General features: G+C 35.0%; 5 protein-coding genes and 1 pseudogene across 8 annotated transcripts; 2 read left to right on the top strand and 4 right to left on the bottom strand.

Annotated features, from left to right (window-relative positions):
* Positions 1 to 6: 6 nt before the first annotated feature.
* On the bottom strand, positions 7 to 4,855 carry LOC105136856 (cyclin-dependent kinase C-2-like). The gene is made up of 12 exons (XM_011042349.1): positions 4,465 to 4,855; positions 4,218 to 4,299; positions 4,021 to 4,111; positions 3,875 to 3,904; positions 3,571 to 3,680; positions 3,372 to 3,444; positions 3,165 to 3,285; positions 2,897 to 3,014; positions 2,259 to 2,398; positions 2,076 to 2,133; positions 1,029 to 1,099; positions 7 to 933 (listed from the first exon to the last, which is right to left on the bottom strand). The coding sequence occupies exons 1-12, from the start codon at positions 4,572 to 4,574 to the stop codon at positions 384 to 386; spliced, it is 1,554 nt and encodes a 517-aa protein (XP_011040651.1). The 5' UTR covers positions 4,575 to 4,855; the 3' UTR covers positions 7 to 383.
* A 3,770-nt stretch (positions 4,856 to 8,625) lies between these two features.
* LOC105136855 (pyrophosphate--fructose 6-phosphate 1-phosphotransferase subunit alpha-like) lies at positions 8,626 to 10,522 on the top strand. The gene is made up of 4 exons (XM_011042348.1): positions 8,626 to 8,715; positions 8,850 to 8,897; positions 9,593 to 9,760; positions 9,968 to 10,522. Exons 1-4 carry the CDS (start codon positions 8,665 to 8,667, stop codon positions 10,091 to 10,093), a joined length of 393 nt encoding a protein of 130 aa, XP_011040650.1. The 5' UTR covers positions 8,626 to 8,664; the 3' UTR covers positions 10,094 to 10,522.
* Positions 10,523 to 10,618: 96 nt separating this feature from the next.
* On the bottom strand, positions 10,619 to 13,119 carry LOC105136853 (probable cinnamyl alcohol dehydrogenase 1). 4 transcript variants are annotated; one of them, XM_011042345.1, is made up of 7 exons: positions 13,026 to 13,119; positions 12,743 to 12,875; positions 12,003 to 12,116; positions 11,673 to 11,903; positions 11,306 to 11,591; positions 11,074 to 11,224; positions 10,619 to 10,970 (listed from the first exon to the last, which is right to left on the bottom strand). In XM_011042345.1, exons 2-7 carry the CDS (start codon positions 12,826 to 12,828, stop codon positions 10,774 to 10,776), a joined length of 1,065 nt encoding a protein of 354 aa, XP_011040647.1. In that variant the 5' UTR covers positions 12,829 to 12,875; positions 13,026 to 13,119; the 3' UTR covers positions 10,619 to 10,773. The 4 variants fall into 4 exon arrangements, with proteins under 4 accessions (XP_011040647.1, XP_011040649.1, XP_011040648.1 ...); XM_011042347.1 differs by having other exon boundaries at positions 12,743 to 12,839; positions 13,026 to 13,114; XM_011042346.1 differs by having other exon boundaries at positions 12,743 to 12,839; positions 13,008 to 13,107.
* A 1,952-nt stretch (positions 13,120 to 15,071) lies between these two features.
* LOC105136852 (probable cinnamyl alcohol dehydrogenase 1) lies at positions 15,072 to 17,240 on the bottom strand (annotated as a pseudogene).
* A 628-nt stretch (positions 17,241 to 17,868) lies between these two features.
* On the bottom strand, positions 17,869 to 18,900 carry LOC105136851 (probable glutathione S-transferase). The gene is made up of 2 exons (XM_011042343.1): positions 18,560 to 18,900; positions 17,869 to 18,453 (listed from the first exon to the last, which is right to left on the bottom strand). Exons 1-2 carry the CDS (start codon positions 18,869 to 18,871, stop codon positions 18,088 to 18,090), a joined length of 678 nt encoding a protein of 225 aa, XP_011040645.1. The 5' UTR covers positions 18,872 to 18,900; the 3' UTR covers positions 17,869 to 18,087.
* Positions 18,901 to 21,242: 2,342 nt separating this feature from the next.
* LOC105136850 (DEAD-box ATP-dependent RNA helicase 53-like) lies at positions 21,243 to 26,007 on the top strand. The gene is made up of 8 exons (XM_011042342.1): positions 21,243 to 21,758; positions 22,113 to 22,240; positions 22,357 to 22,768; positions 22,976 to 23,074; positions 23,244 to 23,468; positions 23,980 to 24,141; positions 24,831 to 25,239; positions 25,718 to 26,007. Exons 1-7 carry the CDS (start codon positions 21,366 to 21,368, stop codon positions 25,191 to 25,193), a joined length of 1,782 nt encoding a protein of 593 aa, XP_011040644.1. The 5' UTR covers positions 21,243 to 21,365; the 3' UTR covers positions 25,194 to 25,239; positions 25,718 to 26,007.
* Positions 26,008 to 26,763: the final 756 nt, after the last annotated feature.

Here is a 26,763-nt window from a genome sequence, read left to right as displayed (position 1 = left end):
ATGCTGTTAGACAAACATCCACACTCTCTTATTCAACATTGCAATAGTTTGACTCACAAATGTACATGTCCGCTGCGCACAAACCTGAGCGCAAATCACAGAAATGGCTCAGAGTACTTTATTTTTCTTTCTTTAATGAAGATACACGGTTCATTAAATTAAAGCACCTTCAACTCAGATGTCTCTAATTTATTGAAGTATGGTGAAACACTCGGAGAACTCTGGGTTGTACAAATGCTCAATGGGAGGCTCTTCCAGTGATCCATTCTGTTGAGCTCTGAAGCATAGAAGATGTTGTCCAGTCATCAACCACTCGGATAATCTTTTTCACATTTAAAGTTTTGTTTCATGAGGTCTCATGGTACATCAATTACTCAAACTGTTTACTGCTGCCAACCATATTGTTGGTTGCGGTTTCCACCCATCATGTTTGAACCACGACCAGCACCAGAACCACCATAAGGTGGACCGCCTTGAGGATAATTTGGACCACCAACTCCATAGCCACTACCCCCTCCACTTGCATGTGGAGGTGCACCAGGCATGCTACTTGAGCCATATGGTGGAGCTCGCCCCTGTGGAGGATATGGCCCACTACCATAACCACTGCTACCTTGACCACCACGATTAGGGTGGTTGTATCCCCCACTTGTTCCGCTTGGGGGGTATCTGCCTGGTCCGCCAGCAGGTCCTCGAGGCTTCCCATAATGGTGGCTAGGCCCTGCAGCAACCGGGGGCTGAGAGCCATGCAAGGGCTGATTAGGGCCTGATCGCATTTGTGGATGTGCCTGCCCAGACTGTTGACCGGGGGGGAGCCGGCCATGCTGCTGCTGGTGCTGCAGTTTCTGACGCTTAGCATTTTCTTCATGCTGCCTTTGTTGCTGACGTTTTTTCTTAGTCTGAAACTCATGTGATGCTTCATATTTCGGCAAACTGAATCACCAAATGAAAACTTGTCAAGGATATATAAAACAAGAAATAGAGATCTCAAGGAATTAGATCTAAAGGTTACAGAAGTATGAGCAAACCTCTTGGGGTTGCAAGGTAATGGATCGGTCCAGAAATACTCAGCATCAAGTGCATCCTTGGCAGATATTCTCTGTCATAACAAGCATAAAAAGCAAGTATAAACAATACGGGGCAGTTATGGATCAAGAAAAAAATTCTATACACTGCAAATGGGCAATTGATTTTAAACAATAACAGAAGATTCTAGGGGCTAGTTAGACCAAATTATGATTAGGTTTTTTTGAGGTTCAAGGACATGGATGTTAAGAATTTCAAGTTAATAATTGTTGGCTTCTTGTTGGGTCCAAGAAGGGTCCCTCCAAGTAGGATGTGTGAGCTATTGGGGTGTAGCAAATTCTTCTCCCGGTATTAAGAAGTTAATTATGGTATTCATTGAGAAACCCACCAGCAAGTTAATTAAGAACTGTGCCTGATTACTCTAGGTTGAAGGTTTCAAGTTCTAACTCCCTGGGTGTCCTAAGGGGACAGTTAATAAGTTGCAAAACAACACTTAATAAAGACATACGATGCAAGTGCAGCAAGTTGAATACATGAAATACAAGTCCAAGAAACTAAATTCAGCTTAACTAATTCAAAAAACTAAATTGATGTGTTCTACCAAATGTGTACCTTACTTCTGGTTTTAAGGGGTAAACTCACGAGGTCAGAGTATGACATCACAACAATCTCTTGGCAGAGATAAAAAGGTTTGGGGCCAGTTGATGATACTCAGGGAATCTCACAGTTTTTATCTGCTCAGTATTCTACATGTGTTTCCTAGTTGGGTGAAGCCAAGATCTCAAAAAAAAATGTTTGCTTAACTTGATCCAACAGGCTATTTTGGAAAAAGGTTTAAAAAAGTAAATTATGCTTCTGCACTAACACTGGGGATTTTCAATCTATTGCACACTGCTCATGGTGTAACTTCTAAGAAGAAATACACTCCAAACTGATTTTCACATTATCAAACCAATTAGTTCACAAGAAAAATTGACATAATCAGACTCAAGTTATGACAAGTAAACAAAAAACATAAACGGAAGAGAGCATATCCAATAAGAGGATACCTCAGAGGGATCAAGAGTCAGCATTCTCTCCAATAACTCCAAAGCATTACGGTCAAAACTATAACAGAAAAACACAACACCAAAAAAACAGAGAAAAGGTTAGGGGACAGTAGTTATCAAAGCCCAAATTTATGTCATAATGAGAAAACATTGTAGCATCTACAAATACAAGTTCGTGCTTACTGTCTGAAAACCTCTCTTAGACGCCTCTTCATTGGCCTTGTTGGCTTGAGATTGTTGTACCAAGGAATCTTGGAAACTCCAGGCCAATTAAACTCATCAGGGGCTCCACATAGCTCAAAAATCTTATTTAGTTGTTCAGGCTGCAGCAATAACAGAAATACTCATGAAATTGGTTTCAAGCAAGCAAATTTTTTGATACGATGATCAACTAAATAGCAACCAGAAGCCCATTCCTTTCATTAGATTATTCATCATCTTGATGGGAAGAAGTTCCAAATTAGAGAACTGCCAAAGCAAACTTAATTTCTATTCTTTCAAGAAAACCCAATAAGTTATGGAAATCCAAGTAAATGATGGTAGGAAACTCTTGAATGACTTTGATCTCAAGGACAGACATTTTAAGAATTCAAACCAAAGGTGGCTCCAGAAAGTTGTGAGCCTGTCCATATTGCAATAGGTCAGCATATAATCATATGATTAACCTGTTAAGTCCACAGAAACTATGGCCAGTATACCCCCCTCTTCTGCTTTCCAATAGCTATTAAAAGGAAGAAGCTACATATATACAACACATGGAGGATAGGAAGTCCTTCAAAAATAGAGGGAAAAAAACAATTAATGGTGGCAAGGTTACTTACTTCATCTTTTCCAGGGAAAATTGGTTTCCCATGGAGAAGTTCAGCAAAAATACAACCAACAGACCACATATCAACAGCTGGACCATACTTTGTTGTCCCAAGCAGCAACTCTGGGGGTCTGCGCAAGATGAAAATAACTGGTTCTCATTCAAATTATCTTTTATCATTCTCCCCTTGTTAGGTGGAAAGCCAAAGTTCATGGTCTTAGAGTAAAAATGAAGTATGTCTTAAAACCAAAGCTCTCCATTTAAGGGGCTACAATTATCACCTGTACCATAATGTAATAACGCGATTTGTAAGATTTGCATTGTGATCATTTGAGAATGACCGAGCAAGCCCAAAATCAGCCAGCTTCAAATTACCCTCATTGTCTATGAGCAGATTAGAACCTGCAGCAATGATGCAGTTTAGCTGACCAATGCTCCATGAGATGGAAAACAGGATCTAATAGTAAAATACTTTATTTCTTAATAACCTTTTATATCACGATGAAGCACTTGATTTACATGACAATAGTGAAGCCCCGTCAAAAGTTGCCTCATGTAGCACTTCAAGAAAAAGAAGTGAGAACCGTGTAGAAGAGGATAAACCAGGAGCCGTGGGAACAATGTCAAGTATCATATGCTCAGTGATTAGAAATAAAGAGATTCCTTCATTTCTACTTCTAACAATACCTTAATTTGGGGAACTGAAAACCTCATCCCAGGACGATCAGCGAGACCAGTCAAATCATGATCCATGTATTCAAAAACCATGTAGATCCCACCTTTATACTTGTTACCATCTGCAATCGCACATAACACTGTGGTCATAAATCAATTACCTCCAAATATGACAACCATTAAAACAATCCCTTTTATAACCAAATACAATCAAAACAAGCACGCGGGCATGCAAGCATCAGCGTGGATATCTTAAACAGAGATCAATTCAAAAATTTGAAAGGCTTAATTTACAGAAGCAAAGTAGAGAACTTGCCTGGTCTCCCCTGCTCATCCCTCTCTGGACCTGAAAAAAACAATCACGAGCATTTCAGTTATCAAACACGTAAAAACACCTATATTATTTCTATAAATACGAAAACATGGCAAGCACAATTGAATAAGAATATTTCAACTTTCAACCTGGAGAAGTCACAATCTCTTTCAAGTTAATCACATTCTCATGATGTAATTTCTTTAAAATCTTGATCTCCCTTATTGCTGTTATAGGAAACTACAAAAGAACACAACCTTTATTTTAGCAACCAAACACTTTTAAAACAAAAACAAAGTAACATAAAAAAGAGTGTGAAACCAAAAAAAAAAAAACAGAAAGTTACCCCTTCTCTCTCATTGTCCATTCTTATTTTCTTCAAAGCAACAATTTCACCTGTCTTTATTTCTCTTGCCATATACACTTGCCTACATACAATAAATAAAAACCCAATTGTAAGCAAGTTTTGATCTTTCCTTGACAGAAATTAGTAAGGGAAAAAACCCATAATTAATCATAAAAAAGCTAAAAAATCAACAGGAAAGCTTAAAAAACACAGAGACAGAGAAATCAGTGAAGACTGACTGACTGACCCATAAGTGCCTTCACCAATTTGTTCTAATTTTTCAAAACAATCAACACTTCTAGATCCCCATGATGGTGATTCGTTTAAATTCAGCTGCCCAGGAGCTGCTATTGCCATCCTTCTTCTTCTCTCTTGTTTTTTTCCCCTCACTTTGTATTCTCGCTTGCTGACTGCTGCCACCAATTAAGCCCACAAACAAACCCAACTCAACGAATGACAATCCGCCGTCGCCGGACGTGGTTGCGGCGTTAGCTGTCGTGAGAGAATTGAAGATTTGTTGACGAGGAAACAGAGACTCTCCTCTTTATGGATTTCTTTTTTGGCTTGTAAGAGGAAGGTAATAGTAACGATGCCTCTCAAAAAGGACACCCGGAAAAGAAATTGCTGGATTTTGCAAGGCAAAAGCGTTTGGGCCTGTTGGGGTTTTGTTAAGTGAACCAAATTGAAAATCGTGGCCCTTGTAGTGTAGCATAGGGTGCATTTTGACCCGTAAAGTTTGAGAAATATTCCACTTTGGGCTTGCTGTCCTATTCGGCAGGCTAAGTCGACCCGCAACCTAGGTCAGGTGTACTAAAAAAACCAACTACACCTGGTTCATGGGTTAAAAATATTTGATTTAAAAAAAATTAAAAAAATTATATTAATTTTTTTATAAAAATCTAATTAACTTGAATTAATCTGAATTAAATTTTTTAATTTATAACCCAAACTTTAAATAAGATAAACTATATCAAGTTTAATATCAATGCTTTTCTTGCAATCAACTTTCATATTACCAAGTAATTTTTATTTTGAAACTTTTTAGTGTTAATTTTATGGATTTTCACATATTTAATATAGTTTGGAGAAATTGTTCAAAGAAAAATATTTATTTATTATGATAAAAAAATATTCCTTAGAATAAGTGAAAAAAAAAATTAAAATTGTTTTTGAAACAAATGTATCCTTTGCTTCAATTCATGCAAGTTGCATCATATATTAATTTTTATTAGAAAAAAATACTCATAACTTCTTATAGTCCAGTCAAAAGTATATTTACTTGTTAAATTTTGAAAAATTATAGTTTATATCCTAAATTTTATACACTTGTTAGCATTTAACTTACTTACAAAAAAAAATATTTGATTATTTATAAATTTATCACTATTTTTTATTTAATAGCTAAAATGCCATTGTACTAAATGTTATGTTGAAAAAGTGTATTATAGAGAAAAAAAGGGAAAGATGGGGACTTTACCTTAAAAAAACTAAATGACCTAAGTGTTTTATTATAACTTAATCTATATCAAAATATTCCTTAAACTATAATAAAAAAAATTTCTTGCTCTTTGGTCTAAAAGAATTAAGCCTCTTGGGCAGGGGTATTGATGTTTTATTTTTTTTGCATAGTTGACACGGTCAAAAAATTGATATCTTCTCTCAAGTGCAAAAATGTCGAAGTAATAAATAACTCAGCAAGACCGGGGTCAAACCACAGGGAGGTTAAATGTATAAATTATAGATGACAATAATAACAATAACAACAACAACAACAACAACAATAATAATAGTAATAACAATAATAATAATAATAATAATAATGGTAATAACAATAATAATAATAATAAAGAAAAAGAAAGAGAAGAGGAAGAGAAAGATGAGAACTTCGAGATAGAATATTAATGTAAGGATTAAACAATGATAATAACAAATGTCAAGGTTAGAGATTCCACTAATGGTATGTCAAACAAGTATAGTATAAATTCTTATTATTTAATTTAAAACCACACACAAAGAAGGTTCTAATTAGATTATAAATTGTTAACATGATCACACTAGTTATTTTATTTGATTAATGCTAATACTTGTAAATCTCGTCAGGTATTCATGATTATAACTTATGTTAACAACAAATCAAGTTCCTTTCATAGCTCAGGTGTCGGTTATACTATACAGTATGAGTTATGAAAGTGCCAAGTATTTGTTATACCAAGTGTTATACAACATGAATCTAGATTAGTTATTTAATAAGCAAAGTATTAAAGAGTGAACAAGATAGCAAATACAAAACATGTTAGTATCAAACATTAAAGTCCATATTAAATTTACATTATACTTATTCTTACGTCATTAGCGTAACCTTTTCACCTTGACATAATAAACTTAATTAGATATAATAAATGAAAGAAAAATAAATAAACAAAACAAGAACATAAATAAGATAAAAGTTAACTAAGTAAATAAAAGGAAATAAAAGGTATAAATTTGATATTAATGAAAACAAAGCATAAACATTATAAAAAATACAAAAAAATAAAGTAAGATCATGATCTTAATCTGGAAACCAAGATGCCTAAATGCATGGCAAATGTCTCCTTTTATAGGCCAAAATTGAGAATTATTGATTTGATGACTAATTAATGAGTGGGTGACCAACTCTTGACTTGGTGACAATCTTTATCTTCTCTTGTCTGCCCAAAACTTTAATATTAGAGCCACTTGAAAACATGAAAGTTGTAGAAAATTATCTCAGCTTTTTTTGTGTAAAAAATTCTGGTCATTTGGATTTTTAAAACTCCAGATATGGGTCAAACACTGAACAGTGCTCGGGTTGGAAGACAGATTCGGACTTCTTTGTTGTTGCTACAATTTGGACTTGAAAATGATATTTTTAAGTCTTGGGCTCCATATGAAAGTTGTAGGCATATGTCTTACCTTTCCATCCATATAAAGTAGACCTAAATATGAGATCTACAACTCCAGATATGATTTAATTACCGAACAGTGTTCCGATTTGGATTACACCGACATCTCTTTTCTAAGTTTGACCATCTCTTTGTCCTTTTAATTTCAGTTCTTAAATTTATCAATCAATCTTTTTATTTATGTGATATGCCTGCATTTAAAATGAATATTTACCACAAATTAAAGGAATCTTATATTATTAGATATATTATTATAAAACATGCTTTAGTTAAGGAGTTATTCATACTTCAAATGTAAAATGATGACATAAAACCTTGATAAAAAATGCACTTTTAAGTACTAATCAATTGTAAAAATACTATTTCGCCTTTAAAATCAATAAAATATAAAACTCTTGACCAAAAACTTTACTGATTTTGCATAAGTTTCTTAACAATAAAAATATATATTTGTCTCCAAAGTCAAAAAAATTATTGAACTGCTGAATAATGGTATTTTGGAATTTTAATGAACAGTGCAATTATATTTTTAACATTAGAATAGACAAAACACAGGCTTAGCATTTAGGAGTATTTTTGTACTTTCATATGAGTATTTTATATAATTATCAAGGTCATAAAGGATAATTTTTGATATTTTTATTAATGTTTTTATGTTTAAAGTTTTTGAAACATGCTTGGCACACCTCAACACTTGGATGATGTTTGCACTATTTAGGAGGCGCATATAATACCACCGGATGAATGTCATGCTTTGATTTTTTTAATATTAATTTTATAATTATTTTAAATTTGTTTTATAAATTTATCCTATCTTCGTAACTTAGATCATGATTCTTATATATTTTTTTTATGTATTTAGATTTATTCAGTTAATTTTATTCATATTTATCTTTTAAATTATAAGTTTTTTAAAATATAGATTTATATTTTATTTATTTAAATAAATAAGTTAAATAAATATCGATACAAGTTTTATTTTATACTATGAAATATTTTCATCAAATTTACATAACCTTTTCAATTTATATTTTCAATTTTTTAATTTAAAATAAAAAACATATATAAACAACTTGTGTACCGGATATTTTTTTTTTAAGAAAGAAAAAATAAGACACGCGGGTTTAAATGGTGAATCGATAATTATTGAGAGTTGAGGGAGCAGTCCAGCAGAGAAAAATGGGGAGGGAGACAATAGCAAAGGCATTTCTTGAAAACGAAGCTTTCTCTTTCTCTCCGAGGCAGGCAGGCAGGCATCGATATCAATCCGAAACCAAACTTTATTGTCTGCCTTGATTAAAACCCATAAAAATTGTATTGTTTGTAAGGTAGGTCCTCTATTAGCTAGAAACTAACTATAAGCAGTCAAGTTATGAAACATTTTTAAAACAATACTTTAAATTGAAAAACTAAAAAATAGAGGTTCAAGTAAAATATTTATAAGACTACAGGGGTCAACATGTACTTTACCCATAGCAGTTTATTTTCCCGTTCAGTTTGTAAGAAAACAGTTCAAAGACAGAATGGATTCCTTGTCTTCTTCGCTTCAAGGCTGTGGCTCAACTGAAACACTGGTAAGTCTCATATCCCAGAAAAGCTTAGCGACAACTTTGGTTGTTTGATACTGTTTTACAAGCAAAAGGGTCTTCTTTTTTTTGTTATGTAGTTTCTTCCCAGTGAACATCATCAATTATTTTTTATTTTGCAGGTGGAAGACAAGGAACTCAACTTTGCTCAACTAGAGGAGATAGACATGGTATGCTTTGTTAGTTTATCATGTATCTATGTTATTTTATTTATGGGATTTGTTTGTTTTAGACAATTGCTTAGGATTTGCTGTTCATTTGACTTGCTTTACTATGTTTTGTTATTTTAAGATTAGAGCTTTAGTCGAAATGAAAAATTTCACAGGAAAGTGTGATTTTTGGTGAAGTTTATGTTGGTTGTAACTTACTAGTAGTAATAGTTTCCAAACGTTTTGAACTTGGTTCTTCTTTGTCATATTGCTAGAGAATGAGAGATTATCGTAGAGTTTAATGTACAACATGGGTAAAGGTAATCAAGGAGTTGTTTCTACCTCAAATGATTCATTTGAATGTTGGAAAGTATCAGATACGTTAATGTTAAGGTCATTTGTCTGACTATATGCTTTGGGATGGGGGCATGAATTATTGAAAAAGAATGATAAACCAAGCTGTTTTGAAGCTTCCGGCCAACTGGACCAGGAAGTAGTAAACAATTCTTACATAAATTTGTGTGGAACTGGGTCATGCAACCGTGGAATTCTAGTGTCGGGAAGTTGGATTCTTTGATGATGGACCATGAAAAGGTAGTGGCTTCAGCCTGGCTTATATGCTAACTGATATTATTGTAAGAGCAAGATGTTGTCTTGAACCATGCGAAGAATGTATTTCATTTCTGCTGCTCGTGACAGCATTTTGTTGTTAACAGAAAACTGAAGCAGTTGCTGGAAGATCAGTTGACAATGTCCATGGGAAAACTGGTGCTGTTCAGCTGGATAGAGCGGGATTAGACAAGAAGGCTTGCGGCCATGGTATTTTAACAGAAGACCAAGAATATATCAAGGAAATAAAGGAGTTGCACGCATACCTTGACATGGTAAGTTTTTGCTCTCTATAACCATGTATAGCATGCACATAAATAATACCAAATGTTTTTTTTCTCCCTTTTTTTGGATCAGTCATCAGTGCTGTCATTTAGATCCAATTATCAGAATTTTTTAAATCTGAATGTGATTATTGTTCGCGATTTTGTGTCTTTCTATTGTTTGTTCAATGTTCAGTTTGGATGTGCATCTCTTCTCAGGTGAAAACAATGGCGAGACCAGGTTGCTCCCCTGAAGTGCTGAAAACTGCTTTGAATTCCATGTCTGCACTTTTCAACACCCTCGCCTTTGTGTCTTCCGGGACAAGACCCCATGCATCCCTTTGAACCGATTTTTAATGGTTTGGCTGCATCATACACAGAACAAAAATCTGTCAGTGTGCCTTGGAATGTGTGGCCAGGAACTGAGGAAAGTTTGGATTGTGTTATACCTACCCGTTTTTTTATCACGGTACTCTACCCATTATATGAAGTCAATAGAGGTATGTCTAATATTGAACTACTTATTGTTTTCTTCCTGGTTATGGATATGCTATATAACAGCGACGAAGATGGCCAAGCTGCAATACCGAAATAGTTGGGGACAAGCCGGAATATCTTGTACATCGTGGCAGAGGAAAAGGGTGTATGATTCAAGGATGCCTTGCTGATTGAATTTGTAGGTCATCTGTAACTAATAAAATGAACACATTGGGTTTTTATGCTCTTTTAATGATGAATCACAAATTGTTATGTAATCAAACTTTCTTCATCCAATAAGTGGAAAATCTGTGCTGAGCATGTTACTATAATATTGGCATTGCATATTGAAAATGACCCGGAGTGCAACAGAAACATGCATTTCAAAGGCTGTTTTCGCTTTTTAAGATTGGAAAGCAAATACCATTACTCTCTCGTGTTCTTAGTTTATTGCCAAGCGAAACTATAAGATACGAAAAAGATGATCTGGCCTTCCACTTTGGAGAACTAGAAGACTGCCTGCCATCCTTTATTAGGGATGCTATATGTCAATTGAGGGAGTTTTCAATGTCAATCACAAATCGATACTTGACATCTTTCTTGATTAGCCTCTCAAGGGCTTCATTTGCATATTGAATTGGAATTACTTCTACTTCGGGGTAGATTTTGTGGGCACCGCAGAAGTCCAGCATTTCCTGAGTTTGTTTGGTACCGCCTGTTGCACTTCCGGTAAGGGTTTTCATACCTATGACAGTCAGACAATTCAATACCAGCTTAATGAAATGTGTACTGATGGGATCTTGATGAAGCTTTTCTTGCCTTCCTTACTCTCATTTAAATCACGTTACCTAAAATAAGGTTCAAAGGAGCGAGCTTGATTTCACTTGGATTTCCCGCCAAAACTAGGATTCCAGCTGTCTTCAAAATTGATATGTATGGGTCAAATGGATGATCCCCTGAGGCTGTATCGATGATGAAGTCCAAGGATTTGTCTAGTGCCTGAAAACACCACAAAAACTAAACCTGGTAAATTTCTTGTCTCGATCCTTGAATCCCCGAAAATTCATTGAGCTTCTTTACCTTCATTTGTTCATTGTCAGATGAGACCACGAAGTTGTCTGCCCCAAGCAAATTCAAGGCTTCTTCCTTTTTGCTCATGCTTGTGCTGAAAACTGTGACATTGAGCCCAAAAGCCTTTCCAAACTTCACAGCCAAGTGGCCAAGACCACCCAGTCCAATCACCCCTAGAGATTTTCCAGGTTGGTTCATCTTATGCCGAATCATAGGAGTGTAGACTGTTATCCCAGCACACAGTAAAGGTGCTGCTAAGGATAATGGGTAATCCTCAGGTATTTTGTAGCAGTATCTGTTGTTCAACAAGAAAGTTATTATATTTATTTTTAACACCAGAAACTTGCTCAGTGGCCTTGACTCAAGTTACACGTACCTTTTATGAACAACAATGAAACTGGAGTATCCTCCTTTTGTCACGGTGCCATCCACATCTAACCCATTAAAGGTGAAAACTACTCCATTTGAACAATGAATTTCAAGCTCATCGTTGCAATACTCACAATCTCTGCACGAGTTGACATATGCTCCCACCCCAACATGGTCTCCAACTCTGAAGCTTTGAACTTCAGATCCAACTTCTTGTACAATTCCTACAATCTCATGGCTATGCCAAACACAAACATGATTACAACATTGATACAAGGTACCTAAGAGCAGTTTTTTTAATGACAAATGAGACAGATCTTTCCTGATGATGACATACCCGGGCACTACAGGATATATTGCCTCTCCAAATGTCCCGCTGGTATAAGCTACATCAGCATAACAAATCCCACAGTGTGTTATTTTGAGTGAAACATCATCTTTCCCGACAGCCCTGCAGAACTCTCGAAGAATTTATTAGTTGTTGAATATTTCAAAATTTAATTTGGAATATAGTAATTATCATCCTGACACAAACGGAAACAATATAAGAAGTATAGCAGGCACAAAAAGACAGAATTCTGCCAAAAACTCTAATTCCAATTATTAAAGCTCTTCTTGTCGCTCATCTACTAGGAAAAACATCGTGAACAAAGGCTGTAAAAAGCATTAAAAGATTCTAAACTAAATAGAAAAAAGAATCCTAAATTAATTAGGAAAATATGACAAATCTTAAACCGTAACTTCTAGGCCTAAAAATCAGACCTTAGGGGGAATATAGACTCTAGAATCTCCTAGCTTGATGCAATCATGGGATCGAAATTTATACCTGTTCCCATTAGGCTGCAAGTTCAACTAAAATCTCTTGCATAAAATTTAAATTGATAATAAGCTCTGACAAAACCATAAAAAATAATATTGAAATACACTGTATACAATCCTAGTGGTTGATTTTGACTTTGAAAATAAATTGCCTGAGCAATGCTCCATGGCCATGCAGTTTGGTGCTTTAACTCCAATCACTCAGTTCAAGCTTAGTTGCCTAAGAAAAAACACGGGCTTTCTCTGTTGTATGCATGCCTTCTGTTAAATGTATATGGGGATAGAAACCCTGATTTATCTCTAGCAGCCCATGCAAGGCAATTCCCACTGTTGTCTGAAGTCATTTCCAAGTTCTCTGCAAGCAACGCAACAGAGTTGAATTCAACCAAACCTGTAAGCAACAAGGATTTCCAATCTTCATGGATTAGGCAGAAGAATCTTGACACTTCGCAGTGAAGAGAATCATTGTCAGAATTTGGAAAATATTTTATCAGAAAAACAAAGATTAGAGAAAGAAACTAACAGGGAGTCGAGAACTGACCTGCAGAAGACTAGATATTCCAGGCAGAACAGGAAGGGAGGGGCAAGAAATGGAGAGGGCTATCGATATCCCACCGTCATATAGCTAGCGACCACAAGATGGCCATTGTCTGCATACCACGTCAAGTCTGACGATAAAAAGAAAAATTCAAAGAGGACCTGATGATGGATTGCAAACGTCATGGGATCCTTCAGATCAAGGGAGTAAAATCACACAACAACACGTGGCCCAATCTCTTCCAATTCTTGCATATTCTCTATGTATAATTTATATTATTTTTTAAAATAAAAGTCTTAAGCTTCGCTTAATTTTATTATATATAATGGACAAAATATGTTGTTTTTAAGCTGTAATTATCAATATTTCAGCAAAGAGAGAGAGAGAGATTGATACAATATATATATATATATATATATATATATATATATTTAATCTATCAAAAATAGAGGTATTAAAAAACAATCAACAATTTAAAATGAAAAAAAATTAAATAAACCAAACCAGAAAAATACCAAAAAAAACAATTTAAAAACCAAAAAAAATGACTTAATCATGTTCGATTTTAATTTTAAAAAGCTGAACTAATTCAATCGATTCAAACTAAATCAAATTAATTAAGTGATATTTAAACAGAAAAAAAATATAAATAGCTTACTTAACCTAACCTTGTGCCATACTTTCACATTTTACTTTTCTTTGATAGCAGCCACCCCTTCCCTTATCATCTCTCATGTTTTCGTTTCCTGTTTGAAACTTGAAAAAAATACCTGTTAGAAACATGAAAGTTGAAACAATCTAGCATCTCTATCTCACTCTCTTCTTTTTATAATTCATTTTTCTTTCTTTCTTTCTTTTTTATTTTTATTTTTTAAAAAAACTTAGATCTTACTACTTGAGCAAGGGAGGTTCCTTTTAAGGGTACAATTTTTATGCAACACACTCATGCAACCTCTCTTTAATTAATTAATTAATTGTATTGTGTAAAGGGTGCTACAATGAAGTTGTATTAATTCTCGGCTACTGTTGTATTTTTCTAGGGTTGAACTTGAGGGATGCTGAGTTTTTTTTTTAAGCTTTACGGATCTTTATATTACTATTGAAATTGTTGTTGATTTTTTTTTACTTGATTTTATGTTCTTCCCGTATAATTTAGAAATATTTTATGGATATTAATGTGGTTAGCAAGGCTTTTTAGGTAATTTTTTAAATATATTTCCAAGTCTAAATAAGAAATTTCATGGTTTCTTGATTTTTAACATTGAATTTGAATTTTAGGTTATATTCTTAAGAAATTGCATGTCTTGATTTGGTTGGAATTTTTTGTACGAGTCAAACCAAATTAAACCGTGAATACTTTTAATCAAAATTGTTAAAAATATTTATTTTTAAAAATTATTTTTTTAATTATTCCTGTTATATAATAATATAAATAATATTTTGAAGTCTCATCTAACAGTTTAAACTATTAGGTTGAGATGATACCTTAATATAGTATCAAAACCTTAATAACTAAATAATTACGAGTTTAATATCGTCATTTCTATTTATTTAATAAAAATAAAAAATAATATAGATTTATATAAATTTTAAATTTAAAAAACTTTTATTTAAAAAATATATTAAAAAATAATATAAATTATATTTTAAAAGTTCACTTAATCATCTAAATTTTTAAATTAAAATAATTTTTTAATACATCCTTTCATAATTTTCTCTTCTCCTCGTAGCCGACTTAAGGTAAATGGAGACTTTAAGCGAAGTTATAAATGGAGGCCTTTAGAATATTTAATGACTATTTTTTTTTTATGTATATTTAACAAATGAAGCTTTGAACAATGTTTATTTTGTACTTAGAGCCATTTGTTAAGCATGGACAGTCTTCATTACATACATCATAACATAACATGATTGATGAATATATATTATTTATTCTCATGATCTTGGATTATTGTCTAAGTAGTGGTAAGATTTGAAAATTAAGGTTTTGATATCATATAAAAAAAACAATTCAATTTAAAAATTTTAATTATAAGATTATAAGAATAATTTTTATATTAATAGTCAAAACAATCATTGAATATCAAATATAAGATGATTTTTTCAGAACCAGAGTTCACATTTTAGACTTGAAAGCAGATGCAAAGCTATTTATTTTATTCTCAGGCTGTTGCCAAAAGAAACTAGCGGAACTGAATGCAGAAGAGTTTTCATTCATGACACTGCCATTCCTTGGGAGTGCTGTATATCACTCGAGGGAGTTCTCCATGTCAATCACAAATCGATACTCGACGTCGTTCTCTATCAGCCTCTCAAGGGCTTCATTCACAGACTGAATTGGTATGATTTCTATTTCTGGGTGGATTTTGGGATTACCACAAAAATCCAACATTTCTTGTGCATGTTTTGTGCCACCCAATACGCTTCCTGAAATGGTTGTCATACCTGCCACAGCCAGGAAAAGCGCAAGCCCGGGTTAAAGAAATCGAAATCCTGACATGCAGACTGACATTATCTTGTCTTTCTTAGTTTCATGGAAATCGCATTAACTAGAAGGAGGTTCAGAGGACTCAGCTTGATTTCATCTGGAGCGCCCGCCAAGACCAGGACTCCAGCAGTCTTCAGAGTGGATATGTATGGATCAAATATATGATCACCTGATGCTGTATCAATAATGAAGTCCAGGGATTTGTCCAGAGTCTGCAAATAAGAATCATTTATCCATGATCAAGTCTTGATCCCTGAACCCTGCAAGTGAAAATTCACTTCGGTTGATTACCTTCATTTGCTCCTTGTCGGAGGAGACTACGAGTTGTCTGCTCCAAGGATAGTCAAGGCTTCCTCCTTTTTCAACATGCTTGTGCTAAAAACTGTGACAATAGTCCAAAAGCCTTGCCGAACTTCACAGCCAAGTGACCGAGGCCACCTAGTCCAATCACCCCAAGGGATTTTCCGGGTTGGTTCATCTTGTGACGAATCATGGGAGTGTAGACTGTTATGCCAGCACACAGCAACGGTGCTGCTAAAGCTAGCGGATAGCTATCAGGTATGTTGTAGCAGTATCTGTTAAAAAACCAAGAAATTCATTTTTGTAACTGGTGCTTCACACATTATGAACTTCTAAGATTAAGTAGGCTGTAAGCATGCATACCTTTCATGAACAACTATGAAACTGGAGTATCCTCCTTTAGTGACGGTGCCGTCGACATCAACACCATTAAAGGTGGTAACAATTCCATCTGCACAGTGCACTTCAAGCCCATCATCACAATACTCGCAATCCCTGCATGAGTATACATTAGTTCCCACCCCAACATGATCTCCAATTTTAAAGCGATGAACATCAGATCCAGCTTCTTGTACAATTCCAACTATCTCATGGCTACGAGAGTCGAAGCATCATAAAAATGTCAGTAATAGCAGAAAATATAAGAAATTCACCATCATATTTGTTTTTTTGTGTGTTGTATGAAGAGAGAGAGAAAGCATTTCTTGCTGATCATAGGCATACCCTGGTACTGCAGGATATAGTGACTTCCGAGATTTACCCCTGGTGTAAAGAACATCAGAATAACACATTCCACAGTGTGTTATTCTTACTGAAATCTCATCTTTCCCAACAGCGCTGCAGGAATTTTCAAGAGTCAGCCGTTGAATATTCGCAAATAAAATCGAAGCGTTGGTAGCTAGAGTACAAGATTTTTATTTTATTTTGGATTTCCATTATCACTGTCATATGTGATGATGTTGGCCCATTTGACTCTAGCCGACGTGGCATATTGGTATCATCAATATGCCTATATACCTTCTGTTAAACTCATGCGGGGATAGAACTCCTGATTCATCTCTAGCTGCCCAACCAAGGCAATTCTCGCTCTTGTCGGAAGCCATTCTTACGTTCTCTGTCAGCAATGAAACAGAACCTAATTCAACCAAAACAGTAACCTGCACAGAATTTACACACATTATGAGTCAGGCCTTTAATCAGAACTCAGATTCATTGAACAATAAACAAGAACCAGCACTCGAGATTTTCTCCAAGAAAGACAGAGAATCTATTGGAGGTTAGAGATTGGACCTATAAATTGAGCTAGAGCCAGGATAAATAGCTCCATAGTAGATCAGGACGAGAGGACAGGCAAACAGTGGAGAGAACCATGCTTATCACAAAGCATATATAGTGATCCCAAGAGGGTCAAAGCAGCATTAAACGTCATGAAAGATCTACAGTCCAGCAAATAGTGTAGCAAGTCATGGATGGCTGCAGCAGTCTTGACCCAGAATAGAACACCTGATGACATATGAGGTGATCTATCAGCCAACATGTGACATGTTGTCTGATCTCACGTGGTGCTAGAAATGGTCAAAGATTCACTGGCAAAGAACATTAAGCTTTTAAATTAGTTAATGCAAGTTTCCTTTTACTCTGAACCGATGTAAAATTTCCTGTTCTCTTGTTCACTACTGGTTGTCTGCTCTTTGTGTGCATCTGTGATCTTGAGACTGTTTAAGATTTTTAAAAAAATAAAAGATCTTATGAATGGATCAACAGCTCCAAGGTTCACCAAAACTATAGAGGGTAGAGACTGAACCTGAAGAATTCACAAGAGCTACAATAATTACTCAGGACCAAATTAATCAGGTTAACTAGATTTGATCCAGTCAACTTCCAATCTGGTTTAAAAACAAACTTGGCCCGGTCCATCGGCCTCTAAATCGACTCGCTAAATCAGTGCAGTTTCGATAATTATGCTTGAAAGAAACTAGAAACTCTCTGGTACAATTTGTGAATGATGTGGAATTATGCTGAATCTTCATGAGATTGCCGCCTTGATACAACTGAAGCAATTTGAAAATAACAGAAGTTTATTATTGCCTTCATTCGATAACATACCAGAGACAATAACAAGTTTCTGGTCGTAGACTTCAGGATGAAACAGCAGCTCACCACAGAAAATTAACTAACAATGGCAGGAATCACTATCAATGGCGATTTGCTTGTTTTCTGCATTATTCTTATTTTCTAGTAGCATTAAAGGTCTGCAAATGAAACAGCACAAGCCATTCATTTATGTGTTTCTTTTCCAAGACTGGCCTCGCGCATGGCAACAAACTTTTCAGCCAGCTTGTCTCTATCGGGCCAGCTTCCATGGACGAATGGAGCATTTGCAAATTCTTGCATCCATGCCACTAAGGATGGAAATCTTCCCTGGTCCACCAGTTTTAGGCCTACTACCTCCTCAAAGATATTAATGTAATAAGCAAGCCATCCTAATGCAAGGTCTGCTAGTCCAATTGCCTCCCCACCGAAGAATTTCTTTCCTCTTAGCTCTTCTTCTAAATATCTCAAGTTCTGCAAGGATGCAAGTATCCCTTCTTCTTGCTCTTTTCCCTCCTTCAAGAGCACATCCCACTTCATTGACTGGAAGACCTGCAACCACAAGTAAACCGAATACAAAGTTAAGAAACTAGTGAGGAATTAGTCCGTATAAAAACCTCTGTTTGTTTTGGAAAGGGCATAGCACCCACATAACTACCTTGTCATCACTAAATTTGGCCCAGAAACGAGCATTGGCTTTCTGGTAAGGATCTTCAGGCAACAACGGACTTTGCTTCCATGTCTCTTCAATGTATTCAAGAATGACTAGTGATTCACAGATGGCTTTACCGTTGTGGACAAGCACAGGAACCTTCTTTTCGACAGGATTATATTGCAAGAGCAAAGGGCTCTTGTTGAAGAGATCTTCACATATGACATCAAACTTAACACCCTTCAATCTCAGTGCCCAGATGACTCTCAAAGGAAATGGACTTGCCCATGACCTAAAAACCTTCACTTCCTCTGCCATGATCGATGTGCTTTGTTTTGATAGCCCGTTGCCTTTTATAATCAACAATTTCCCTGTAGCTTTTGCTATATTGTCCCTAACATTATCAATATTTGAATAACAGCCACCTTATTTCACCAGATTCTCCCTTTCTCCCTAGCTTACTACCAAAATTCCATCTCTAACCATTATTTTTTTGGGTAACACTGTCTACTATATTTTCATAATGAATTGTGCTAAATCCACTTAAATGCAGATCTCTAACATATTGATCAGTGGATCCAAAGGTGGGACTCTTATGATCAAATCCATCATCAATCAAATGGTGGAGGAATTTCTAACATAGTTTTAAAATTTGACCAAAAATTTAGCCTGGATCATGAGTTAAAAGGATAATAATTATCTGCTATTCAAGTCTTAAATGAACCATCAGTTCAATCCGAGTTTTATAACTAACTTTTCATTCAACATCTCAATTTCAATGCATTTATCGTTATAATTTTATAAGACATGAACTGGATCCAATTACAGGGAGGGTTGAAATACAAAGTGGAAGACAAAATACCATGCAGAAACCTAAAAACCAAAAAGTTCAAGGATTGCTTTCATAGATTCATGACAAAACAAAACTCTGTTTAAGAATAATACGCAAGTGATGACGTATTGATGTCTGGACAATTCCAAGTTGATCTCCATGGATTCTTGGTGCTCGGCTTGAATCTCCATGATAAAGTGTCCACCAGAGTTTAATATTGATACTTTAAGCATAGTTCGATAAGATAGTTGAATTTCCTAATTTCCTACATGGGTCATCAATTATGTTTGTCGTGTTCTTAAAAATCTCATACAAGTTTCTAAAGCTTTTCCTTGCAAAATGATGGCAACCACCTTGCAAGGTGATGGCAACCCATATTGCCTCGTATGTCACAATCTCAAAAAACATAATTTATCTCAATGCTGAGATATTCTTTATTTTTATATTTTAAAAATAATTTTAAAAAAAATAATTTTTATTTTTATTTTTTTATTTTAAATTATTTTTTTAGTAATTTTAAATCATTTTGATATGATAATATAAAAAATAATTTTTAAAAAATACAAAAAAATAATAATTTTTTATTTTATCAAATCACTTAGTAATTAATAGTACACTATTTTTTTTATATAATTACATGACTTGAATTATTATCCTAAAACAAAAGCAATATAGATAATAAATATAAAAAGAATGTCTTTTTATACCTCTTTTAGTAGTACAAAAACTCATTTAAAATTGACTAGAAACATATTTATTTTTTATTTTTATCTTTGACCCTTCATCTCTCCTACAAAAACCAAACACAATTTCAATAACCTTATTTTTTTTGTGTATGTTTGAAAGTATTTAGAAAATTACCTTTTAAATTAGTTTTTTATTGAAAATATATCAACATAATATTTTTTATTTTTAAAATTTATTTTTAATATCAACACATTAAAATGATCTAAAAAAACATAAAAAATTATTTTAAAGTTAAAAAAATTAAAAAAATGGTCTACCTACATCTCCTATATTTATTTTAGGCCAGCGTATGAAGTATTAAAATTAAAACTTCAAAATATGTAAGTCTACAAAGCCTTTTTTATCTTGAAAAAAACACAAATAATCTCTCCGCCTTCTGTCGTCCTCTTCTCTAACAATGGTCAAGAGGTGTCGAACAATGAAAAAAAAAAAAAAAAACAAAAGTAGAAGATACTCCACGTGTCCCATTAATTTTTTCTTCAGTGGGTAGATCTCTCGACTCTCTCCATCGGTGACTAGCATGCAATATTTATTGGGCCTGCACATGCTTCTTTTAGTTTCATTGACTATGCAGTGTATAGGGCCTCTCCAGAATCTATATGGGCTTGTTAAAGGAGGTCCATTAGTGGCAGTTCAGATATTAGCTAATCAGGTCTAGAGTAGTTCATTCCATTGGACCAAACCCATTGAACTCTTACCCATCAACTCAGAAAGCCCAGCCCATCACAGTCCCAATAATGCCATCACAATTTCATGGCAACATCTCTCTCTTTTATTTCTTGGAATTATATGTGGACAAAAGCTCTTTTGGTATGGATTCGCTGCAAAGCACGGAATTGTATTCTATATAAAATACAAAATAACTTGTTAAAATACTCTTTTTTTTATCATCGCGAGAAGAAAAGGTAAATTACTTAACATATACAAGAAATACTGTAATAACAACATCGGAGAAGTCCCATTAAACCTCAACATCCAATATCCACCATTCAAATTCATCCGGGCCCCACTGTGCTTCTCGCTGTACGTGTCAAAACCCCAATTGATCACACACCGATTCTTAAAACCTATGAAAAGCACAGAATCAAGCCCTCATAAATAGCACACGTTTCTCTTCACTCCCTCATAAACCCTTGCCAAACCCTCCTCTCTCCCGTCCCCGCCTCTCTTCATCTTTCTTAAACCCTAAAAAACCCCCAAATCAAATTTGGGGTTTCTCTCTCAAACCCTAAAATGTTGTCAACTATCCTAAGAAGATCATCCTCTTCTTATGCATTAACCCCAAATCGGGCTATAGCCGCTATCACCCTCCTACACCACCTCCAATTAACGCCTGCCACGTCACCAGTTCCTTCCAGAAATGGGTCTCTCCCCGGTGAGATTAGACCTTTTTCTTCATTTCTTACTTCTCCAACCATATCTAGAGACTTTCATGTAAAATCTGGGCCTTTGGATTTTAAGGCGAGTTCGGTGACTCAAGCTGGGATCGCTGTAGCTGATTATGGCTCTGATGAGGAGAAAGTGAAAGGGAGCGAAGAAGGGCTTGAAATTTCAAATTTAGGGATTTCTAAAGAGATTGTTAACTCTTTAGCTAAAAAAGGGATAACTAAACTGTTTCCCATTCAGGTAATTTTATCATTTCCCCTTCAAAAGTAAATAAATAAATAAATAAATCTTGGGGATTTTTATGCACGAATGTTTGAATTAAATTTGAATTTTTACCTTGTCATTAAATTAAAGTTTGATTAATCTTGTTGCTTTTTTTAAAGATTGGTTATTTCTCAATTTTATTTTTTAGAAAATGACTTTTTGCGAACACTTAAACATGAAAGTTTGGTTCCTTTTGTGGTATTTTAATTATTTTTTGGCGTATTTTTATCAATTCAATCTAAAAAAATTGAAAAAAGAAGAAGATTTTTAGCTAAATAACTTGGTTCCCTTTGATTAATGTTTGATTATTGTTTTTGTTTTTTATTGCAGAAAGCTGTGCTTGAACCGGCAATGCAAGGGAAGGACATGTTTGGCCGAGCTCGAACAGGAACAGGAAAAACACTTGCTTTTGGAATCCCGATACTTGATAAAATTATAGAATTTAACAAGCAACATGGGTTTGTTCATTTTTTGTGTTATTTTACTCCTGCTGCTGGGTTTTTGCTTTGATTGAATTTAATCTTGTTGGTTTGTAGGTTTTTTTACGTGTTTGGTTTGTATCGGGATTGTGCAGGAAAGGGAGGAACCCGTTGGCAATGGTTATGGCTCCGACAAGAGAACTTGCAAGACAAGTACAGAAGGAGTTTCATGATTCTGCACCTAGTTTGGATACCATATGTTTATATGGGGGTGTTCCTATTTCAAGCCAAATGAGGGAGCTTGAATATGGTGTTGATGTTGTTGTTGGCACACCTGGTCGTATTATTGATCTGATGAAGAGGGGTTCGCTTAATTTGTCAGAAATTAAGTATGTTGTTCTCGATGAAGCTGATCAGATGCTTGGTGTGGGATTTGTTGATGATATTGAGACAATCTTGTCAAGGTTACCTAAGAAGCGGCATAGCATGTGCTTCTCTGCTACAATGCCAAGTTGGATCAAACAACTTGTTAGGAAGTATCTAAAAGATCCACTGACTATTGATCTTGTAAGTATGGGGATTCGCCTGTCGTTGCCTATAGTGTTCAATAGATGTATGTGGGCACCATAATTTTGTATGTGATATAAGTTTTGACTGGATTTCTGCAAAGCTTGGGCCTTTATGTTTATCTGCATGGTTGAGTAGTTTCTATTATTGATGCATCTGTTTGTTTCATTACTACTTGCACTTGCTAACCCATAAAATGAATCTTAGGTTGGAGATTCTGATAAAAAGCTGGCTGATGGAATTACCCTCTATTCAATAGCTTCAGACATGTATGCAAAAGCATCAATTCTTGGTCCTCTGATTACAGTACGTATGCAGAGCTCCTATTTGTTGTGATTTTAAGTTTTCCTCAACCGTATAATTAACATCTGTTATGCAAACTGCACATGATGGAGAAACTTAAGAATTATTGTTGCTTTCATTTTGATCCCTATCATCAATTTTCCTCTCTCAACTTTACATATGTATCTTTTAGGAACATGCAAAAGGAGGAAAGTGCATTGTTTTTACAGAAACAAAGCGTGATGCTGATCGATTAGCATATGCCATGGCAAAGAACCATAAATGTGAGGCTTTACATGGAGATATTTCACAGAATGTGAGAGAAAGGACACTTTCAGGCTTCCGAGAGGGACATTTCAATATTTTAGTTGCCACTGATGTCGCGGCTCGTGGTCTTGATGTCCCTAATGTTGATCTGGTGAGCTATATTATTTCACATCCCACTGTTTTAGTTCTGCTTCTAGTAACTAGTTGATTGTAGGGGAGGTTTAGCTTTACAGTTAAGCAGCAGGTAGCCCAAATTTTCTCCTTCTCTTTCTATAATCAGTTCCTTATCTCAATCCATCTTGCAACAGTGCACTTTGTATAGATACTAGTATGCTCATAGTTTGCTATTTCACATAGTTAACCACAAATCTGTCTTACGTGGCTTTCTAGAAAATTTGCAATTAGATCTCACATAGTTAACCTCATCTGGTTCAAGTTCTATTGAAACTAAGAGCCCCTAAAGGCTCCATATTTTAAGTTCTTGCCCCCAAATTCCTCAAAAATTTATTGATCACAAACACAAAATCATATTCATCAAAATCTTATTGCTAACAAGTTGAAGAGCTATATTAGCAAGTTGCCATTCCCTGGCCTGCTATTTCATTTTTATGTTCTCTTTTGCATTTACATACAGTTGTTGACCACTTGTTCCCCTTAAATAGGTAATACATTATGCACTTCCTAGATGTTCAGAGACTTTTGTTCATCGTTCTGGCCGTACTGGTCGCGCTGGGAAGAAGGGAACTGCAATTCTTATTTACACTCAAGATGATGCCAGGCAAATCAAGTTAATTGAACGGGACACAGGGTGCAGATTTTCAGAGGTAACCATCATTCTCCTTTTCTCCATCATAATGTATCATTGGTTTTGATTTTTGTCTTAGAAGTGTAAAATGTCTGGTCACCAAGTCTCAATTGAGAATTTTCTGCTAGGTACGGCAAATGTCATGCATATAGTAAATATCATCATTTTTAGAATAAAATGCACTGCACAGGTTGTGACAGGCTTTTCTGATAGGTTTTAATGAGAGGATCATGGAGAGTTAGAATATGTAGAGTTGTTGCTAATCTCTAGATTATTTGACCTCGTAAAAGGAAAAAGCTGTGAGAGACTATGATTGAACTTCTTCCATAAGAAAAGAGAGAGACAGAGAGAGACTACAAATGATCTTAGAATTATGTGTTGCATACCCAATTCTAATACATAACCTGGAAGTATAATAGCTCTTTGCGTAGCCAATTCTAACACATAACCTGGATCTATGTGTTACTTGGATTGATATTGATTATAATTATTTGGAGAATATACTAGTTGATGCACAATTTTGGTTCAATACGAGTTGATGCACCATTTTAACAGTTATTTCCATGTATAATGACATGGAAGTCCTTTGCAATGTGCATGATCTGGTTCATACGAGGGTGTGTGCATGTTTTTATGGCTATGCAGTAATATGTTCATCCATTTTTGATCGAACAGAAATGACGGTATCCTAATTGTGGTGTTTTTCAGCTCCCTAAAATCGCTGTTGATGGTGCAAGCTTAGACATGTACAATGACTTGGGTCGTGGACGATCTAACTCATCCGGAGGGTTTGGTAACCGTGGATATGGATCTGGGCAAGGCTTCAGGAATTCTGGTTTTGGCCGTTCTAATGGTCAATTTTCTGGATCCAGTCAAGGTGGTTATAACAGAAACAAACCAGGGAATTTTGGTCGTTCTGGCAGCTTTGGTGAGTCGGGTAGATCAGACCGTTCAAGCACTTTTGGGGGCTTTGGTTCAGGCCGTTCCAGCACTTTTGGGGACTTTGGTTCTGGACGTTCTAGTGGAAAGCAGAAGGTTCCTGTTTTTGATCCTTTTGGGGACTCTGACTAGTGATGGCATGAACAACGAGAGAATACAATCCCGACCGAGTGAAAAGGTAAAATATATTTACTACTCCCAAATTCTTCTCACTGTTGGCGAGTTAACAAAAACTAAAAAACTGCTAGGCGACCACTTTTCATAAGAACCCTCTACCCAGGATTTTTTTTTTCACTTTTTTCTTTCAATGGCATCCTTTAACAGTCTTAATTATATGAAATTAGATTTCAAATTATAGTAGAAATACAAAATTAAAAGATAGAGAACTAAAATGTATAATACATGGAAAATACATGTCTCACTCTAAATACATGACAATTGTAATTTTGATTCTAAAGTTTATTTTGTTTATTTTTCAATCCTTAAATTTGTTTTGCCGGTGATCCGTTGGATCGTTTAAGATACGTCGGGGTGGTCATTTATCAGTGGATATCACTTTTTGCTTCCTAATTATTTATGAAGACACCAACTTGTCAAATGTTTAACACTAGAAAAGATTTCTCTTTTTTAAAGTTGGCTACTATCTTTCACCACAGGTAAAGAAGTAAAGAAATGACCACGTGAGAGAATGGAGATTAAAAGTATGATACGAAGCAGAAGAAGGGTTCGTGGCATGGCTTTTGGGGCTGCCTGTGGTGAGAGGAATTGTTAACTAATATTTCTAGCTATTTTAGTTTAAAACGCTGTCATTTTACCTGTTTTCTGTTTATACTTAAGTTCATGATTATTGTATGAAGATAAAAACAAGCTCTCTATCGTTAAGACAATCTGAAAAGAGCTTTCATATGTAATCAATCTAAAAGTAGCTTTTTTTGTTTGTTTTTACCATTTTTTATTGTATTCTATCCCATCGTCACATTTTCAGTATAATCCTTTGTTCTATAGAAAGTAACTTCGGCCAAACAATTCTCCTAGAAAGTTTCTGCACCACACCAAGTATTTCTTGAAGAAATACCAAAGACTATCTCTAAATGGCTGTAAATAGAATGTAATCAATCATTCTGTCTGTACAATCAGTCTGTCTGTGCATGCATTTTATGTAGAATAAAATAAAATCTTAACACGATGAATATCATCATATCCAGAAATATTAAAGAGATCTTGTAACAAAGGGCACTGTTCATACAGTCATATTGTGTGTTTTCCCTGAGGGATGAAGATGAAGCCATCAATAAGTAAACCCAGCATTCATGCAAAGTCGAAGTACGGGTTTTTAACTTCTTATTTTGTAGCCGGATCAGGCATATGGAGAGGGAAACTTACTGAAGAATCGATTTTCTTTCCCTGTACACAAAATCTGTAGGGAGTTATTGGCATCATTATATGACCAAAAGGGATAAATCCTACGGAATTCCAAGAAAATAAAATAAAATAACGACGAACAGGTACCTGATATACATGTACAGTTTCGAGGAGATCTCGAGTATCGAAGAGTTTTCTAAAAGGGCCATCCTTCCGGTTTTTTGCAGCTTCAGTTAGTGCAAGGAACCTCTTGAAACCTGTTGTGGCGGCACCACGTCCAAGTGCAGCGGCTCTAGTAAGAACGTCTTCTCGAGTAGCTATAAATCCAACTGTGGAATTG

This window comes from Populus euphratica, unplaced genomic scaffold, assembly GCF_000495115.2.
Source record: "Populus euphratica unplaced genomic scaffold, PopEup_1.0 scaffold59.1, whole genome shotgun sequence".
NCBI lineage: Eukaryota > Viridiplantae > Streptophyta > Magnoliopsida > Malpighiales > Salicaceae > Populus > Populus euphratica.
Note: the sequence above shows the minus strand (reverse complement) of the source record. Positions and strands in the feature narration are given on the sequence as shown.

Bases quoted from the DNA above. Each gene is read 5' to 3' on its own strand.
- LOC105136851 (XM_011042343.1), bottom strand. From the start codon at position 18,871: ATGGCAGAGGAAGTGAAGGTTTTTAGGTCATGGGCAAGTCCATTTCCT. The intron at 18,454-18,559 runs GTAGTTATGTGG...TTGTGGTTGCAG, and splicing joins CCAAATTTAGTGATGACAAG to GTCTTCCAGTCAATGAAGTG.
- LOC105136853 (XM_011042345.1), bottom strand. From the start codon at position 12,828: ATGACTTCAGACAACAGTGGGAATTGCCTTGCATGGGCTGCTAGAGAT. The intron at 11,904-12,002 runs GTATGTCATCAT...TGTTTGGCATAG, and splicing joins ATATATCCTGTAGTGCCCGG to CCATGAGATTGTAGGAATTG. The intron at 11,225-11,305 runs GTAAAGAAGCTC...TGGTGTTTTCAG, and splicing joins CTGACAATGAACAAATGAAG to GCACTAGACAAATCCTTGGA.
- LOC105136850 (XM_011042342.1), top strand. From the start codon at position 21,366: ATGTTGTCAACTATCCTAAGAAGATCATCCTCTTCTTATGCATTAACC. The intron at 22,769-22,975 runs GTAAGTATGGGG...AATGAATCTTAG, and splicing joins ATCCACTGACTATTGATCTT to GTTGGAGATTCTGATAAAAA. The intron at 23,469-23,979 runs GTGAGCTATATT...CCCCTTAAATAG, and splicing joins ATGTCCCTAATGTTGATCTG to GTAATACATTATGCACTTCC.
- LOC105136856 (XM_011042349.1), bottom strand. From the start codon at position 4,574: ATGGCAATAGCAGCTCCTGGGCAGCTGAATTTAAACGAATCACCATCA. The intron at 2,134-2,258 runs GTAAGCACGAAC...TTTCTGTTATAG, and splicing joins CTAAGAGAGGTTTTCAGACA to TTTTGACCGTAATGCTTTGG. The intron at 934-1,028 runs GTTTGCTCATAC...TTGGTGATTCAG, and splicing joins TTACCTTGCAACCCCAAGAG to TTTGCCGAAATATGAAGCAT.
- LOC105136855 (XM_011042348.1), top strand. From the start codon at position 8,665: ATGGATTCCTTGTCTTCTTCGCTTCAAGGCTGTGGCTCAACTGAAACA. The intron at 8,716-8,849 runs GTAAGTCTCATA...TTTATTTTGCAG, and splicing joins GTGGCTCAACTGAAACACTG to GTGGAAGACAAGGAACTCAA. The intron at 9,761-9,967 runs GTAAGTTTTTGC...ATCTCTTCTCAG, and splicing joins TGCACGCATACCTTGACATG to GTGAAAACAATGGCGAGACC.